The sequence below is a fragment of the Anolis carolinensis genome, chromosome 3, assembly GCF_035594765.1.
Source record: "Anolis carolinensis isolate JA03-04 chromosome 3, rAnoCar3.1.pri, whole genome shotgun sequence".
Taxonomy (NCBI): Eukaryota; Metazoa; Chordata; class Lepidosauria; order Squamata; family Dactyloidae; genus Anolis; species Anolis carolinensis.
The window spans coordinates 6,076,955-6,093,584 of NC_085843.1; the positions used below are offsets into that span (position 1 = coordinate 6,076,955).

The window sequence follows — 16,630 nt, forward strand, 5'->3', positions numbered from 1 at the left end:
CGATGATGCTTGAAATTTCTCTCAGAATGATATGACAATTGTCCTGAATCAGTCTGTCAAACTCGGTGGTTGTTGTCACAGGACGTCCAACTCTTTGTTTGTCACGCAAGTCAGATGTTCCCACCTCAACATCTTTAAACTTACTCGCATAATGAAGCACAGGACTCACATCAACACAATCCCCATAAACAGCTTGCATTCTTGGATGAATCTCCTTAGTGGTGACACCTTCTGCTCTCAAGAATTCAATGACTGCACATTGCTTAAGTCGCAATGACCGACCATCTGTGTAGGGTTCCATACTTCGCACTTTAACAACACAGCCGTTCAATGCTCAGGCTTCCCCGTCTGCGCAGGGTTCCATACTTTGCACTTTAACAACACAGCCGTTCAATGCTAAGGCTTCCCCATCTGCACAGGGTTCCATACTTCACACTTTAACAACACAACCGTCCAATGCTAAGGCTTCCCCGTCTGCACAGGGTTCCATACTTCACACTTTAACAACACAACCGTTCAATGCTAAGGCTTCCCCGTCTGCACAGGGTTCCATACTTCGCACTTTAACAACACAACCATTCAATGCTAAGGCTTCCCCGTCTGCGCAGGGTTTCATACTTCACACTTTAACAACACAACCGTTCAATACTAAGGCTTCCCCGTCTGCGCAGGGTTCCATACTTCGCACTTTAACAATACAACCGTTCAATGCTTAGGCTTCCCTGTCTGCGCAGGGTTCCATACTTCGCACTTTAACAACACAACCGTTCAATGCTCAGGCTTCCCCGTCTGCGCAGGGTTCCATACTTCACACTTTAACAACACAACCGTTCAATGCTCAGGCTTCCCCGTCTGCGCAGGGTTCTATACTTCGCACTTTAACAACACAACCGTTCAATGCTAAGGCTTCCCCGTCTGCACAGGGTTCCATACTTCGCACTTTAACAACACAACCGTTCAATACTAAGGCTTCCCCGTCTGCACAGGGTTCCATACTTCGCACTTTAACAACACAACCGTTCAATGCTCAGGCTTCCCCGTCTGCGCAGGGTTTCATACTTCGCACTTTAACAACACAACCTTTCAATACTAAGGCTTCCCCGTCTGCGCAGGGTTCCATACTTCGCACTTTAACAACACAACCGTTCAATGCTCAGGCTTCCCCGTCTGCGCAGGGTTCCATACTTCGCACTTTAACAACACAACCGTTCAATGCTAAGGCTTCCCCGTCTGCACAGGGTTCCATACTTCGCACTTTAACAACACAACCGTTCAATACTAAGGCTTCCCCGTCTGCACAGGGTTCCATACTTCGCACTTTAACAACACAACCGTTCAATGCTCAGGCTTCCCCGTCTGCGCAGGGTTTCATACTTCGCACTTTAACAACACAACCTTTCAATACTAAGGCTTCCCCGTCTGCGCAGGGTTCCATACTTCGCACTTTAACAACACAACCGTTCAATGCTCAGGCTTCCCCGTCTGCGCAGGGTTCCATACTTCGCATTTTAACAACACAACCGTTCAATGCTCAGGCTTCCTCGTCTGCGCAGGGTTTCATACTTCGCACTTTAACAACACAACCGTTCAATGCTCAGGCTTCCCCGTCTGCGCAGGGTTCCATACTTCGCACTTTAACAACACAACCGTTCAATGCTCAGGCTTCCTCGTCTGCGCAGGGTTTCATACTTCGCACTTTAACAACACAACCGTTCAATGCTAAGGCTTCCTGCCAAATGAAACTAACTGTAGAGGAGAGTCTACTGAACAAGCCAGGACCTGCCATCTGTTGAGGAATTACGAAGGTGGAGACATTACTTTTCATTCAACCCTCGTTGACTCATATTTGGTAGAAATCTCAGGGAGGTGAACCTCAAACACAAAGCATTTCTGTTCCGAAGGCTGCCACAGTCAATGGAGTTTGCTTTTCCACAACAGTTTTGCATTCCTCTGTTTCCTGTGGGATGACCAAGAATGTGGATGCTTTGCAAACAAGTGTGTGTGTCTAAAAGAGCAACAGACAATGCAAGGTCCTCACGAGGTTCATTTTCACAGAGAGAGAAGACCTAAGTGGGGCGTCCATAAGAATACATAGGGTTGCTGCTACTGTTGTTGTTGTGTGCCTTCAAGTCCTTTCTGACCCATGGCCTTTGAAAAAACTATTTATCTTCTATTTTCTAATAAACTACAAAAGACTTCAACCTGTGTGCAGCCTGGTGTATATAGCAAGGTGAAGCTAACCTGAGGTGTGACACAGACTGAACCACAACACATTTTGCTTTTGAACCGCTAGGTAGGCGGAAGCTGGGCTAAAGGCTGTGTTGTGACTGCGCCTTCGGGGACTGTGGATGATGGTGGTGGGATCAGGAGAGGAAGGAAAAACCCTCGCGAAGAGGGCTCGTTGGAGGATTTGTACAGAAAGAGAATTAGGGACCTCAATGGGGAGTCTTCTGAGGAAGATTCAGATGGGGATTCTGTGGAAGAAATGGATGCTGATGAACAGGTGGTGGCTGAAGAAGTGGGCACTGACTGGGCAGAGGCACCGGAGATGCCTGGGGAGGAATCGGGGCCCATGGATACTGCTGACACTGGGGAAGCTTGGGTGTCTTCAGAAGCAGACCCCACTTGGGCTGCTTGGAGGAGTGAGGATGGATCCTCAAGTGTGCACGGTGTTGGGCGTGGGCAGGTTTATTGGGATTCTGATGAAGAATTAGGCACGCCTGACCCACGAGCTTTAGCTGTGTGGGGTTCTGATTCGGATTAAGGATTTGGGACACCTGCTCTTTGGGCGTTGGTGTTTGGACACCCAGGGAAAATTGGGATAAATTGGGAATGTTTAGTCACTTCACTTTGCGTGTGGCAAGGTGTTGCTGGGCGCCACTGGAACTCCTGTATGTGTTAAAGTAGACTGGACTGGGACTTTGCTTCAGATCTGCTGTTGCCTCCGTTGCCTTGGCTCTTTGTGCCATTTCGTGGACCTTGAATTGATGACTACAACCCCTGGACCTTGGACTGGAATTCGACTCTTCTTCTGCCTTCTCTCTTTGATTTGTGTCTACCCACGGCTCTTGACTCCTGGCTTGCCTCCCGACCTTGCTGCTGTCTCCTTTCCTGGCCCTGGACTGACCTGACGACATCATTATTCCTTGAGTTCCTGGCATTGTCTGCACTCTTGAAGCGGATTATTGCTGCCCCTGCTGTTTTGACTCCGGACCGGTTTGACGACATCTCCTTGCATGACAAAGTCTCAAGAACATGAACACAAAAGCTGCAAGATAATCCAGGAAAACGAGAGCTTGCTTCTTGGTTGAATGAAAGTTGCTTTGACAAAGGTTTGTCTCCAAACACATTGCTTTAATACCCTTTGCAAAGCATGAAAGCATTTCTCTGGCCTCTAACCTCCCTCTTGTTTGCAATTCTCACACTCCTCCGAACCCTGAATTCCAAACGGTCAGCTCGATCTAAGGAACCTGCTTCGTCAAGGTCAGCCTGCTCGTTAGTTTGCTGAGCCTCATTATCAGACTGAGAACTGTCCTCCTTTTCCAAGTCCATTTGCACCTGACTAGTTTCAGTATCATCAACATCATTCCTTGCTGTGGGAAAATGAACTTGCACTCTCTGTTCCTCATCTTCTACAACAGGGACATTTTGATCAGAAACTCCTCAAAGCACAGCAGACAAAAAAACCAGTACAAGAAAACCGCACTACAAACTAGAGCTGACAGCTGGCACAACTAAACATTGCATGGGAAGTTCCTTGACAAAATTGAAGGACACTTGTTTTATAAATAATCTGGGAACACATGTCTTTCAGCAATACCGGCATTAGAAAATGCATAAGGATATGGGTGAACTACAATTCCCCAAAATCTTGTGTCAAATCTCCCCCAGTATTCACAGTTGGCCATGCTGGGCCTGTGTGCCAAATTGAGTCCAGATCCGTCATCTGCTAGTTTCAATGTTCTCTGGATAAGGGTGAACTACAACTCCCAGATTCCCAGGACAATCACTCTCAACCCCTGCCAGCATACAGATTTTCACTTTTATTATGTGTATAGATAATTTTTATAAAATAAAATAAAGGATCTTTGCCAGGCTCTGAACACTGCACAAGTTCTGACCAGTGAACACATTCCTTGCCGCTCTGAAAAGGAACAAGAGAGATAACGACCCCGTGATTAATTGCAAGGTTGTTTAAATCTGACACCGATCCCTGGCAAAGCGATGAAAAGACTCCCATTAATGAGGATGTAAAAACCGGACATTTACACCGACATTTTCAGTGTTTAATGACCCCATTAAGCAAAAGCCTGCTTTATTGTTTCATTTAATACGATCGTGTTTCGCTGATTTCCGAGTCCTCTGCTTCTGCTCTTTCTAAGCATTTCCTTCATTAAAGAAGGTTCGATGAACTACTTTAATTGGAATCCTGGGATTTGTAGTTTTACAAAGTACTGTATATACTCGAGTATAAGCCTAGTTTTTCAGCCCTTTTTTTAAGACTGAAAAAGCTCCCCTCGGCTTATCCTCGGGTGAGGGTCCTGGTTGGCTTATATTTGGGTCAGCTTATACTCGAGAATATATGGTACATTTATTATTTTTCTCTATTATTATTGGTATTATAACATTTATTATTTTTCTCTATTATTATTAGTGTTATGACATTTATTATTTTCTCTGTTATTATTGGTATTATTACATTTACTATTTTCTCTATTATTATTGGTATTATTACATTTATTATTTTTCTCTGTTATTATTGGTATTATAACATTTATTATTTCTCTCTATTATTATTGGTATTATGACATTTATTATTTTTCTCTATTATTATTGGTATTATTACATTTATTATTTTTCTCTGTTATTATTGGTATTATAACATTTATTATTTCTCTCTATTATTATTGGTATTATTACATATATTATTTTCTCTATTATTAGTATTATTACATTTATTATTTTTTTCTATTATTATTAGTGTTATGACATTTATTATTTTCTCTGTTATTATTGGTATTATTACATTTACTATTTTCTCTATTATTATTGGTATTATTACATTTATTATTTTTCTCTGTTATTATTGGTATTATAACATTTATTATTTCTCTCTATTATTATTGGTATTATGACATTTATTATTTTTCTCTATTATTATTGGTATTATTACATTTATTATTTCTCTCTATTATTATTGGTATTATAACATTTATTTTTTTCTCTATTATTATTGGTATTATGACATTTATTATTTTTCTCTATTATTATTGGTATTATGACATTTATTATTTTTCTCTTATTATTGGTATTATGACATTTATTATTTTTCTCTATTATTATTTGTATTATTACATTTATTATTTTTCTCTGTTATTATTGGTATTATAACATTTATTATTTCTCTCTATTATTATTGGTATTATGACATTTATTATTTTTCTCTATTATTATTGGTATTATTACATTTATTATTTTTCTCTTATTATTGGTATTATAACATTTATTATTTCTCTCTATTATTATTTGTATTATTACATTTATTATTTTTCTCTGTTATTATTGGTATTATAACATTTATTATTTCTCTCTATTATTATTGGTATTATGACATTTATTATTTTTCTCTATTATTATTGGTATTATTACATTTATTATTTTTCTCTTATTATTGGTATTATTATATTTATTATTTTTCTCTATTACTGGTATTATTATATTTATTATTTCTCTCTATTATTACTGGTATTATTACATTTATTATTTCTCTCTATTATTATTGTTATTATTACATTTATTATTTTTCTCTATTATTGTTGCTACTATTACATTTATTATTTTTCTCTATTATTGTTGCTACTATTACATTTATTATTGGTATTATTACATTTATTATTTTTCCTCTATTATTGTTGTTACTATTACATTTATTTTACTCTATTATTATTATTATTATTATTATTATTATTATTATTATTATTATTATTGCATTTATTATTTCACTCTGATCTTATTATTATTATTGCATTTATTATTTTACTCTATTTATTATTACTTGTATTATTTTCTTGTGTTTATTATTATTATTATTACATGTATTATTTTACTCTATTATTATTAAAAGGATACATAAGCACATTTACATTGAAGAAGATGAGAATAATGATTTGATCAGAGTCGGAGAGTCTTATCTTAAATTTGAGCTTGATGTAAATATTCAAGAACTTAACCTACGGATGCCTCAATTCATGTAATTTTATTGCTATCTTATTTTTATATTTTTATAAGCCATGGGGCTTATAAGGGAACCGAACTGCTTTAAATCCACAGTGTAGATGCACCCAAAGGTATTTTATTTTACTTTTATTTTGCCTTCCAGACATTCAGCCGCCGGAAGGACGAACCCGCGAGTGTCTGATGTGCATCGTGCAAAGAGACGGATCCAAAACCATGCTCTGCGCCGAAAGCGAGGACGACGCCGTGTAAGTGCCGGATGTGGATAATGGGAAAGGTCACGCCAGACTAGGAAAGGCTGGGGGTTAAGTGTACTTTAGGATGCTGGCAGGGATGATGGGAGTTGTAGTCAAGCGCATCTAGATGCTGCTCCATCCTGGTGAAGGCTAGTTGTTACTTTGGGATAATAGGAGTTGTAGTCAATGACATCTGCATGCTGGCCTCTGATGGAAAGACTCGTTCTTAGGGTGAAAGTGGAGGATAATGGGAATTGTGGTCAAGCACATCTTGATGCTGCCTTTTGATGGAAAGACTAATACTTAGGGTGCTAGTGGAGGATGATGGGAATTGTAGTCAAGCACATCTTGTTGCTGCCTTTTGATGTAAAGACTAATACTTAGGGTGCTAGTGGAGGATGATGGGAATTGTAGTCAAGCACATCATGATGCTGCCTTTTGATGTAAAGACTAACACTTAGGGTGCTAGTGAAGGATAATGGGAATTGTAGTCAAGCACATCATGATGCTGCCTTTTGATGGAAAGACTAACACTTAGGGTGCTAGTGAAGGATGATGGGAATTGTAGTCAAGCACATCTTGATGCTGCCTTTTGATGTAAAGACTAATACTTAGGGTGCTAGTGAAGGATGATGGGAATTGTAGTCAAGCAGATCTTGATACTGGCTTCTGATGGGGAAGGCTAGTTATTTAAGGTGTAAGTGGAGGATGATGGGAATTGTAGTCAAGCACATCTTGTTGCTGCCTTTTATGTAAAGACTAATACTTAGGGTGCTAGTGGAGGATGATGGGAATTGTAGTCAAGCACATCTTGACACTGGCTTCTGATGGGGAAGGCTAGTTATTTAAGGTGTAAGTGGAGGATAATGGGAATTGTAGTCAAGCATATCTTGATGCTGCTTTTTGATGGGGAAGGCTAGTTATTAAGGTGCAAGTGGAGGATAATGGGAACTGCAGTCAAAAAGAACTTGATGCTGGCTTCTGATTGAAAGACTAATACTTGGGGTGCTAGTGGAGGATGATGGGAATTGTAGTTAAGCATATCTTGATGCTGCTTTTTGATGGGGAAGGCTCGTTATTTAAGGAGCAAGTAGAGGATAATGGGAATTGTAGTCAAGCACATCTTGATGCTTGATGCTTATTTAAGGCGCAAGTGGAGGATAATGGGAACTGCAGTCAAGCATATCTTGATGCTGCTTTTTGATGGGGAAGGCTAGTTATTTAAGGTGCAAGTGGAGGATAATGGGAATTGTAGTCAAGCACATCTTGACACTGGCTTCTGGTGGGGAAGACTGGTTATTGGAGGCACAAGTGGAGGATAATGGGAATTGTAGTCAAGCATATCTTGATGCTGCCTTTTGATGGAAAGACCAATACTTAGGGTGCTAGTGGAGGATGATGGGAATTGTAGTCAAGCACATCTTGAGGCTGGCTTCTGATGCGGAAGGCTAGTTATTTGAGGTGCAAGTGGAGGATAATGGGAATTGTAGTCAAGCACATCCTGACACTGGCTTCTGATGGGGAAAGTTTGTTATTTGAGGTGGAGGATAATGGGAATTGTAGTCAAGCATATCTTGATGCTGCTTTTTGAAGGGGAAGGCTAGTTATTAAAGTGCAAGTGGAGGATAATGGGAACTGCAGTCAAAAAGAACTTGATGCTGGCTTCTGATTGAAAGACTAATACTTAGGGTGCTAGTGGGGGATGATGGGAATTGTAGTCAAGCACATCTTGACACCAGCTTCTGATGGGAAAGGCTCGTTATTTAAGGTGTAAGTGGAGGATGATGGGAATTGTAGTCAAGCACATCTTGACACTGGCTTCTGATGGAGAAGGCTCGTTATTTGAGGCGCAAGTGGAGGATAATGGGAATTGTAGTTGAGCATATCTTATGCTTTATGCTTATTTAAGGTGCAAGTGGAGGATAATGGGAACTCCAGTCAAGCATATCATGATGCTGCTTTTTGATGGGGAAGGATAGTTATTTGAGGTGCAAGTAGAGGATAATGGGATTTGTAGTCAAGCATATCTTGATGCTGGTTTCTGATGCGGAAGGCTAGTTAGGCACAAGTGGAGGATAATGGGAACTGCAGTCAATCATATCTTGATGCTGCCCTTTAATGAGGAAGACTAGTTATTTGAGTTGCAAGTGGAGGATAATGGGAATTGTAGTCAAGCATATCTTGATGCTGGCTTCTAATGGGGAAGGCTAGTTATTAAGGTGCAAGTGGAGGATGATGGGAACTGTAGTCAAGCACATCTTGTTGCTGCCTTTTGATGTAAAGACTAATACTTAGGGTGCTAGTGGAGGGTGATGGGAATTGTAGTCAAGCATACCTTGACGCTGGCTTCTGATGGGGAAGGCTCGTTATTTAAGGTTTAAGTGGAGGATAATGGGAACTGTAGTCAAGCATATCTTCATGCCGGCTTCTGATGGGGAAGGCTAGTTATTAAGGTGAAAGTGGAGGATGATGGGAATTGTAGTCAAGCACATCTTGAGTCTGGCTTCTGATGGGGAAGGCTTGTTATTTACGGTGTAAGTGAAGGATAATGGGAATTGTAGTCAAGCATATCTTGAGGCTGGCTTCTGATTGGGAAGACTAATAGTTAGAGTAACTGGGAATGATGGGAGTTGTAGTCAGGGAAACCTGGAAGCTGCCTCTTGCTGGGGAAGGCTGGGATTAGAGCACCACTTTAGGAGTGTGTCCCAAGCTGTTGTGTGTTTCTTATAATTCCAGTTAACTAGTTATTCCCTTGGTTTCCGTTGGTGTTGTTTACACAGTACTTAATGGTTGTTTTGTTGTCTCGTGGACCTTCCTTTGGGAATTGAAGGGTTTCCTTCGAGGACGTATTAATACGAGAAAACTTTCCACCCCTTTGTGTTGTTTGGTATCCAAGCAGGTTTTCTCTCTGTGGCAACCTGTGTTGAAATAGTACATAAAAATAAATTAAAAAGAGGTTAGGATATACATATATATCTATCTTCTATATATATAAAAGAGTGATGGCATCAGGGCAGCGGACAAAACAACAAAACTACAGGCCCCCCAACCTCGAAATTTGACAACACAACCCATCATTCACGCCTCTAGGTTGATACAACAAAAAGAAATGAAAAATAAAGTCCTAATTACAGGGAGAGGAATACAGTAGAGTCTCACTTATCCAACATTCCCTTATCCAACGTTCTGGATTATCCAACGCATTTTTGTAGTCAATGTTTTCAATATATCATGATATTTTGGTGCTAAATTCATAAATACAGTAATTACTACATACCATTACTGCGTATTGAACTACTTTTTCTGCCAAATTTGTTGTCTAACATGATGTTTTGGTGCTCAATTTGTAAAATCATAACCTAATTTGATGTTTAATAGGCTTTTCCTTAATGCCTCCTTATTATCCAACATATTCGCTTATCCAACATTCTGCCGGCCCGTTTATGTTGGATAAGTGAGACTCTACTGTAATAGTTTTTATCCAATTGCTGCCAGTTTGAAGGCTAAGCTCCGCCCACTTGGTCTCCTAGCAACTTCCTCAGCCCAGGGGACAGGCACAGTTAGGCCTCACTTAGCCTCTTCCACAGATTATCAGATTTTAACTGGATTATATGGCAGTGTAGACTCAAGGCCCTTCCACACAGCTATATAACTCTTTTAGAATATTATATTATCTGCTTTGAACTGGATTATCTTGACTCCACACTGCCATATAATCCACTTCAGTGTGCATACTAAACATAAAGACTACCATACAACAGACATTCAATACCACCACCACCTCAACCATTTCTCACCAACACCACCAGACAACACCACAGCAACGCGTGGCCGGGCACAGCTAGTGTGTGTGTGTGTATGTGTATGTGTGTGTGTGTGTGTGTGTGTGTGTGTGTATATATATATATATATATATATATATATATATATATACGTGAAAATGAATTATGTTTTGCTTTTTCTGGCGTTCAAATGATAATGCACACACATCCATGCGTCCAAGATTTCACTCGTTTGCTTACGTGCAGCTCGAGGGCTATTTATGGGACGTGACCAAAGGCTCTTGGTTCAGCTTGAGCAGATCATAATTAAAGATGACTTGGACGCGTCGAGTGACGCCGAGGCCACGGCGGGGAAGGGCTGGTTCCCTGCAGAATCCTATTAGAGAAATCCTTCGGCCGCAGTGGTGGCCAAGAGCATCATCGGTGTTGGGTAGCATTGGAAATATCAGCCCTACTGTGTCCTCCCGATTGTGCGAAGACAGCTCGGATGAGTCACTGAAAAAGGTGACAAACAGTAACCTTGGCCAAATAATCCAAACTATTTACAGCACTGAAATGAATTTCAAAAACCTGTGTTTGGCCACTGCGAAAGCATTTGGCCACCTTTGGCTTATCTAAAATTGACCAATAGCTGAGGGTCTTCCTCACCTTCCACACCCACTTGGCATAAGTGATACCAACGACCTAACTTGTTGACTCTCAGCTTTCTTCTCTCCTTGGAACTTTCTGGAGAAAGACACCAGCTCACAGGAAGGGAGGTGTTATACCCCAGCCACCTTTGAGTTCTGAACCTGGTTCAGAAATGAACTTTGACCAGGCTGAAGCTTATTCTGACTTTTCACCCAGTTCTCCTCCAAGCTCCTTCCAATTACAGACCCCAGCTGTGGATAGCTCCAAGGCTTCCTTAATTGGGAGAGATACTGATAACACTACTCCTGTGGAAGAACCAGATGTTTCAAGCTCCCCAGGGAATGTATCCTTTAACAGAAGACAGTTTTTCCAGCAACAAAGATCCCAGACACAGCAGCTTCGCAGGAGTCAACGATTGGCATTTAAAGGGGATACTGGATAGCAGATTGCTTTGGGAACCTTTAGGGAGTTCGGTTCCCTTCGCTGTTATTAGATCTAACTTCTATAAAAGTGTCTTGCACTGCGAACTTCTTGTGGTGTCAACGTAGCGACTTCATCGTTTCCAGTTCCTTGATTTCTCCAAGCCGAGTTTCCTGTTTCCTGGCGGCCAAGCCGAGCCGCGACTCCCATTGTTAATCCGGAGTGAATCCAGATTGCTTTTAGCCTCATCTTTTTGCCTGCCTTGTAATCCAAGACTTTTCAGTGACTTTATTTACTCCTGCTTCCTTGTTGCTTTCCCCGCTCAAGAACTTTTCAATAGTTTTGAGCGTGTTTTGGTTTCTGGACTTTGGACAGTAATATTGGACATATCTCTTCAACGCTTTGGACTAATTCATACCATTCCTTAAAGGACTATTGCTCACTCATCCCTTACACTTATTCTTTCCTGAATTTATTATTGTTTTAATAAAGATATTATATGACTATTGGTCTCTGTCTGGTTTCCAGTGTTCAAGCTGCCTTGGGGTGTTACAATGTCGCAGCAAACAAAGAATTTATACCTTTGGCTTATCTAAAATTGACCAATAGCTGAGGGTCTTCCTCACCTTCCACACCCACTTGGCATAAGTGATACCAATGACCTCACTTGTTTACTCTGAGCCTTCTTCTCTCCTTGGAACTTTCTGGAGGAAGGCACCAGCTCACAGGAAGGGAAGGATATATGCACAAAGAATATATATCTTGGCTTATCTAAAATTGACCAATGGCTGAGGGTCTTCCTCACCTTCCACACCCACTTGGCATAAGTGATACCAATGACCTAACTTGTTTACTCTGAGCTTTCTTCTCTCCTTGGAACTTTCCGGAGGAAGGCACCAGCTCACAGGAAGGGAAGGACATATGCACAAAGAATATATATCTTGGCTTATCTAAAATTGACCAATGGCTGAGGGTCTTTCTCACCTTCCACACCCACTTGGCATAAGTGATACCAATGACCTAACTTGTTTACTCTGAGCCTTCTTCTCTCCTTGGAACTTTCTGGAGGAAGGCACCAGCTCACAGGAAGGGAAGGACATATGCACAAAGAATATATATCTTGGCTTATCTAAAATTGACCAATGGCTGAGGGTCTTCCTCACCTTCCACATCCACTTGGCATAAGTGATACCAATGACCTCACTTGTTTACTCTGAGCTTTCTTCTCTCCTTGGAACTTCCTGGAGAAAGGCACCAGCTCACAGGAAGGGAGGGGCATATGCAGAGGCAAAGCTACATAGGCAAAAGTTTACTATTTTCTGGCTTATGGTCCCTTCAATAGGACTTCAGAGTCATGCGGAACAGCAACAAAGGGCTCATGAGAAATATCTAACACACACATAGTAATCCTTACCTTAGATGGCAAACTATTTAATCTTAGCCAAGAATAAAATCACAACAACTTCAGTTATAGAACTCCAATATGCTGATGATAATGTAGTCTTATGCTCATTCAGAGGAGGGCCTACAAGTGTTGTACACTTAGGAACACCTTTTCACACAGCACCACACCAGAGTCAAGTACAGTAGAGTCTCACCTATCCAACACTCGCTTATCCAACGTTATGGATTATCCAACACATTTTTGTAGTCAATGTTTTCAATACATCATGATATTTTGGTGCTAAATTCGTAAATACAGTAATTACTACATAACATTACTGCGTATTGAACTACTTTTTCTGGCAAATTTGTTGTCTAACATGATGTTTTGGTGCTTCATTTGTAAAATCATAATCTAACTTGATGTTTAATAGGCTTTTCCTTAATCCCTCCTTATTATCCAACATATTCGCTTATCCAACATTCTGCCGGCCCGTTTATGTTGGATAAGTGAGACTCTACTGTAGTTCCTAACTACAGCAGTTTATTTACAAAAGCATGTACAAAAGGAAAAAAGGGGCATTTCCCAAAAAAAAAATAAAACAGAAAAGGTGCTATAAAATAGCAGTAGTCCGTATATACAAAGTTCCGTAGTCCAAAATAGCACGGTACGTGGGATCCAAAAAGTCAAGATCATAGGCATAAATGCATAAGCATGAAAACATGAACTTTTCCAATGCAAAACTCTTACAAGAACATCGGGCCCACATTTAGGATGGGATCCATTTAGATCAGGCCTGGACAAACTTCAGCCCTTCCTCCAGGTGTTTACTTCAACTCCCATAATTCCTAACATCCGGTAGGAGTTGAAGCCCAAAACATCTGGAGGGCCCAAGTTTGCCCAGGCCTGATCTATACTATGTCATGGCTTGCAAAGGCACTGTGCTATATGTGCGTTAACTGGAAAATGAAGTGCATGAAGCCGATTGGCTGATCCTGCAAAGACATGGGAAGTGATTCGATACTGTTTCTGTTCTGCTGCTGTAGAACCAGTTTGGACAAGTTCTTTTCAGTGCTGACAGAGTACAGCTGGAGAAGAGAGCGGTGTACTCAGAGAGGCCTTGCTATTATTGAGGCCTGTTTGCTGCTGAGAAAAAGAGGGTGAAGAACCAGGACTGTATTCTTCTCTGAAGCAGATTTGTGGACTGAGAAAGGACTGTTTGTGACTGTGGACTTCTGTAAGCATTGTAAATACCACTGTTCTTTTGATCACTTGGAATTAGTAAAGTTCCTGTATTTTTTGTTGCAAACCTGAGTGGTTCACACGTAAGAGCTTCCATTTATCATCATCAATCCATAATATACTAAGCATTCACAGTAGTTTAAGGAAACTTCAGTGGTCACTGCTGCATCCTACAAAGTTCTGAGGGTTGGAATTCAGGATTGTTGTTGACTGTTGTCAACATGAAAAGGATAATATAATAATAGGACAGCTTGTGAATATTTTAATTAGTTAAGGAGTAAAAGAAGACGTGGACAACAAGACCATTGTTCTGTGTCTGCGAGGGCTGCTCAGTTCACAGAGTTGTGCCAAAGTGGGTTGGGGTTCTTCTGCTTCGCCTCTCTCCGTGTGATCCAGTCCAGCTACGTTGGCCTCAAAAGCACCCGTTGTGTTGATCATGCAGATTCCAGATGGAGAACAATGGGGAGGGAACGTGGGTGGGCGGCAGAAATAGTCCGACAAAATGGGCTCATTGTGATTTGCTTCGGACAGGATTGCATGAGTCTACACTGCCATATACCGTATATACTCGAGTATAAGCCAACCCGAATATAAACCGAGGCACCTAATTTTACCACAAAAAACTGGGAAAACTTATTGACTCGAGTATAAGCCGCGGGTGGGAAATGCAGCAGCTACTGGTAAATTTCAAAATAAAAATAGATACCAATAAAATTACATTAACTGAGGCATAAGTGGGGTAAATGTTTTTTTAATATTTACTGTATTTCAAAGAAAAACAGTAAGCTAACTCTGTAAGTGCATAAGTAGGGCCAACAAAAACAATATGGTATCAGCAATAACTTTATAATAATCATCATTATCATCATCATCATCAACAATAACAACAACAACTTCCTTTGTATCCTGCTCTATCTCTCTCCCCATGGGGACTCAGGCCGGCTTCCAACATAGTAACAGGCAAACATTTAAAGCCTACACAAACAATGCAGAGCTAGATATAGCTCTATAATTATATATACTAATTTCACATTTGCATTTCCCCCCTGAAAAGTTTGCAAATCCTCTGTGCATTTCCCTCCTGCAATATTTGCAAGTCCCATTTATCTATGTTTACATCTATCTAGACATCTCTGTGTGTGTGTGTGTGTGTGCATATTTAAAAGGCCTATATCTATATTAATATCTATCTATCTAGACATTGCTCTCTATATAATTATATCTTTATAGGACTTGCAGAGACTTGCAAACATATGAGGGGGAAATTCATATATTAAATTAATGTATTTGTAGGGGGAAATCTATACATTATTTACAAGCTTTGGGGCATGCATTTGCCCAAGGAAGTAACAGGCAAACATTTAAAGCCTACACAAACAATGCAGAGCTAGATATAGCTCTATAATTATATATACTAATTTCACATTTGCATTTCCCCCCTGAAAAGTTTGCAAATCCTCTGTGCATTTCCCTCCTGCAATATTTGCAAGTCCCATTTATCTATGTTTACATCTATCTAGACATCTCTGTGTGTGTGTGTGTGTGTGCATATTTAAAAGGCCTATATCTATATTAATATCTATCTATCTAGACATTGCTCTCTATATAATTATATCTTTATAGGACTTGCAGAGACTTGCAAACATATGAGGGGGAAATTCATATATTAAATTAATGTATTTGTAGGGGGAAATCTATACATTATTTACAAGCTTTGGGGCATGCATTTGCCCAAGGAAGTAACAGGCAAACATTTAAAGCCTACACAAACAATGCAGAGCTAGATATAGCTCTATAATTATATATACTAATTTCACATTTGCATTTCCCCCCTGAAAAGTTTGCAAATCCTCTGTGCATTTCCCTCCTGCAATATTTGCAAGTCCCATTTATCTATGTTTACATCTATCTAGACATCTCTGTGTGTGTGTGTGTGCATATTTAAAAGGCCTATATCTATATTAATATCTATCTATCTAGACATTTCTCTATATATAATTATATCTTTATAGGACTTGCAGAGACTTGCAAACATATGAGGGGGAAATTCATATATTAAATTAATGTATTTGTAGGGGGAAATCTATACATTATTTACAAGCTTTGGGGCATGCATTTGCCCAAGGAAGAAATGCAAGCAAAGCCCTCCTAAAAACAACTTTGGCCTCTTTTCTCCTCCCCTTTCCCACCTCTTTTATTTATGCCTTTTCAAACTCTAAAAGTAGCCAGAAAAGGGTTTTTAAAACTTCCCTTCCTCTCCCAAAAAACCCACTCCAGTTTTGTTTCCTTAGGAATAAAAAGAAATACACACCTTTTGTTGCTCTCCTTTCCCTCCCTATTGACTCAAACGTTCTTGCAATAATAGTAATAATGTGAAGAAGTGTATAATTATATTTTGTTTATAGATGATATGTGCATTTAATTTTGTTTATACAGCCAGGTTTGGCTAAGTTTAAAATGGTGAGTATTTCAGTTGACCATATGTATGAGGGAAGGTAGCCATCTTAGAATGCTAGAACAGGTTACCATAGCAACAGGGGCGGAGCCAACCGCCTCTTGGAAAGGAAAAGGGGAATGTTTTAAAACCCAGTTTCAGTCGGTGATTTCCATCCACAGTGAAGGAACTGATTCTCAGGTAGAGAATCAGGGTGACTCAGAAGAATTTGAGTCAGGCCTAAAATAAAAGGATTTATTTTAGGAGT

At 40.1% G+C, this 16,630-nt stretch overlaps 1 protein-coding gene across 5 annotated transcripts in view; it reads left to right on the top strand.

Moving 5' to 3' along the window:
* The window catches only part of plekhb1 (pleckstrin homology domain containing B1), a 93,471-nt gene that overhangs the window by 54,087 nt on the left and 22,754 nt on the right, over positions 1-16,630 (top strand). For all 5 annotated transcript variants that reach the window (XM_062974447.1, XM_062974450.1, XM_062974449.1 and 2 more), the window contains exon 4: positions 6,380-6,482. In XM_062974447.1, the coding sequence (XP_062830517.1) occupies positions 6,380-6,482 (103 nt within the window). The remainder of the gene's footprint in view (positions 1-6,379; positions 6,483-16,630) is intronic.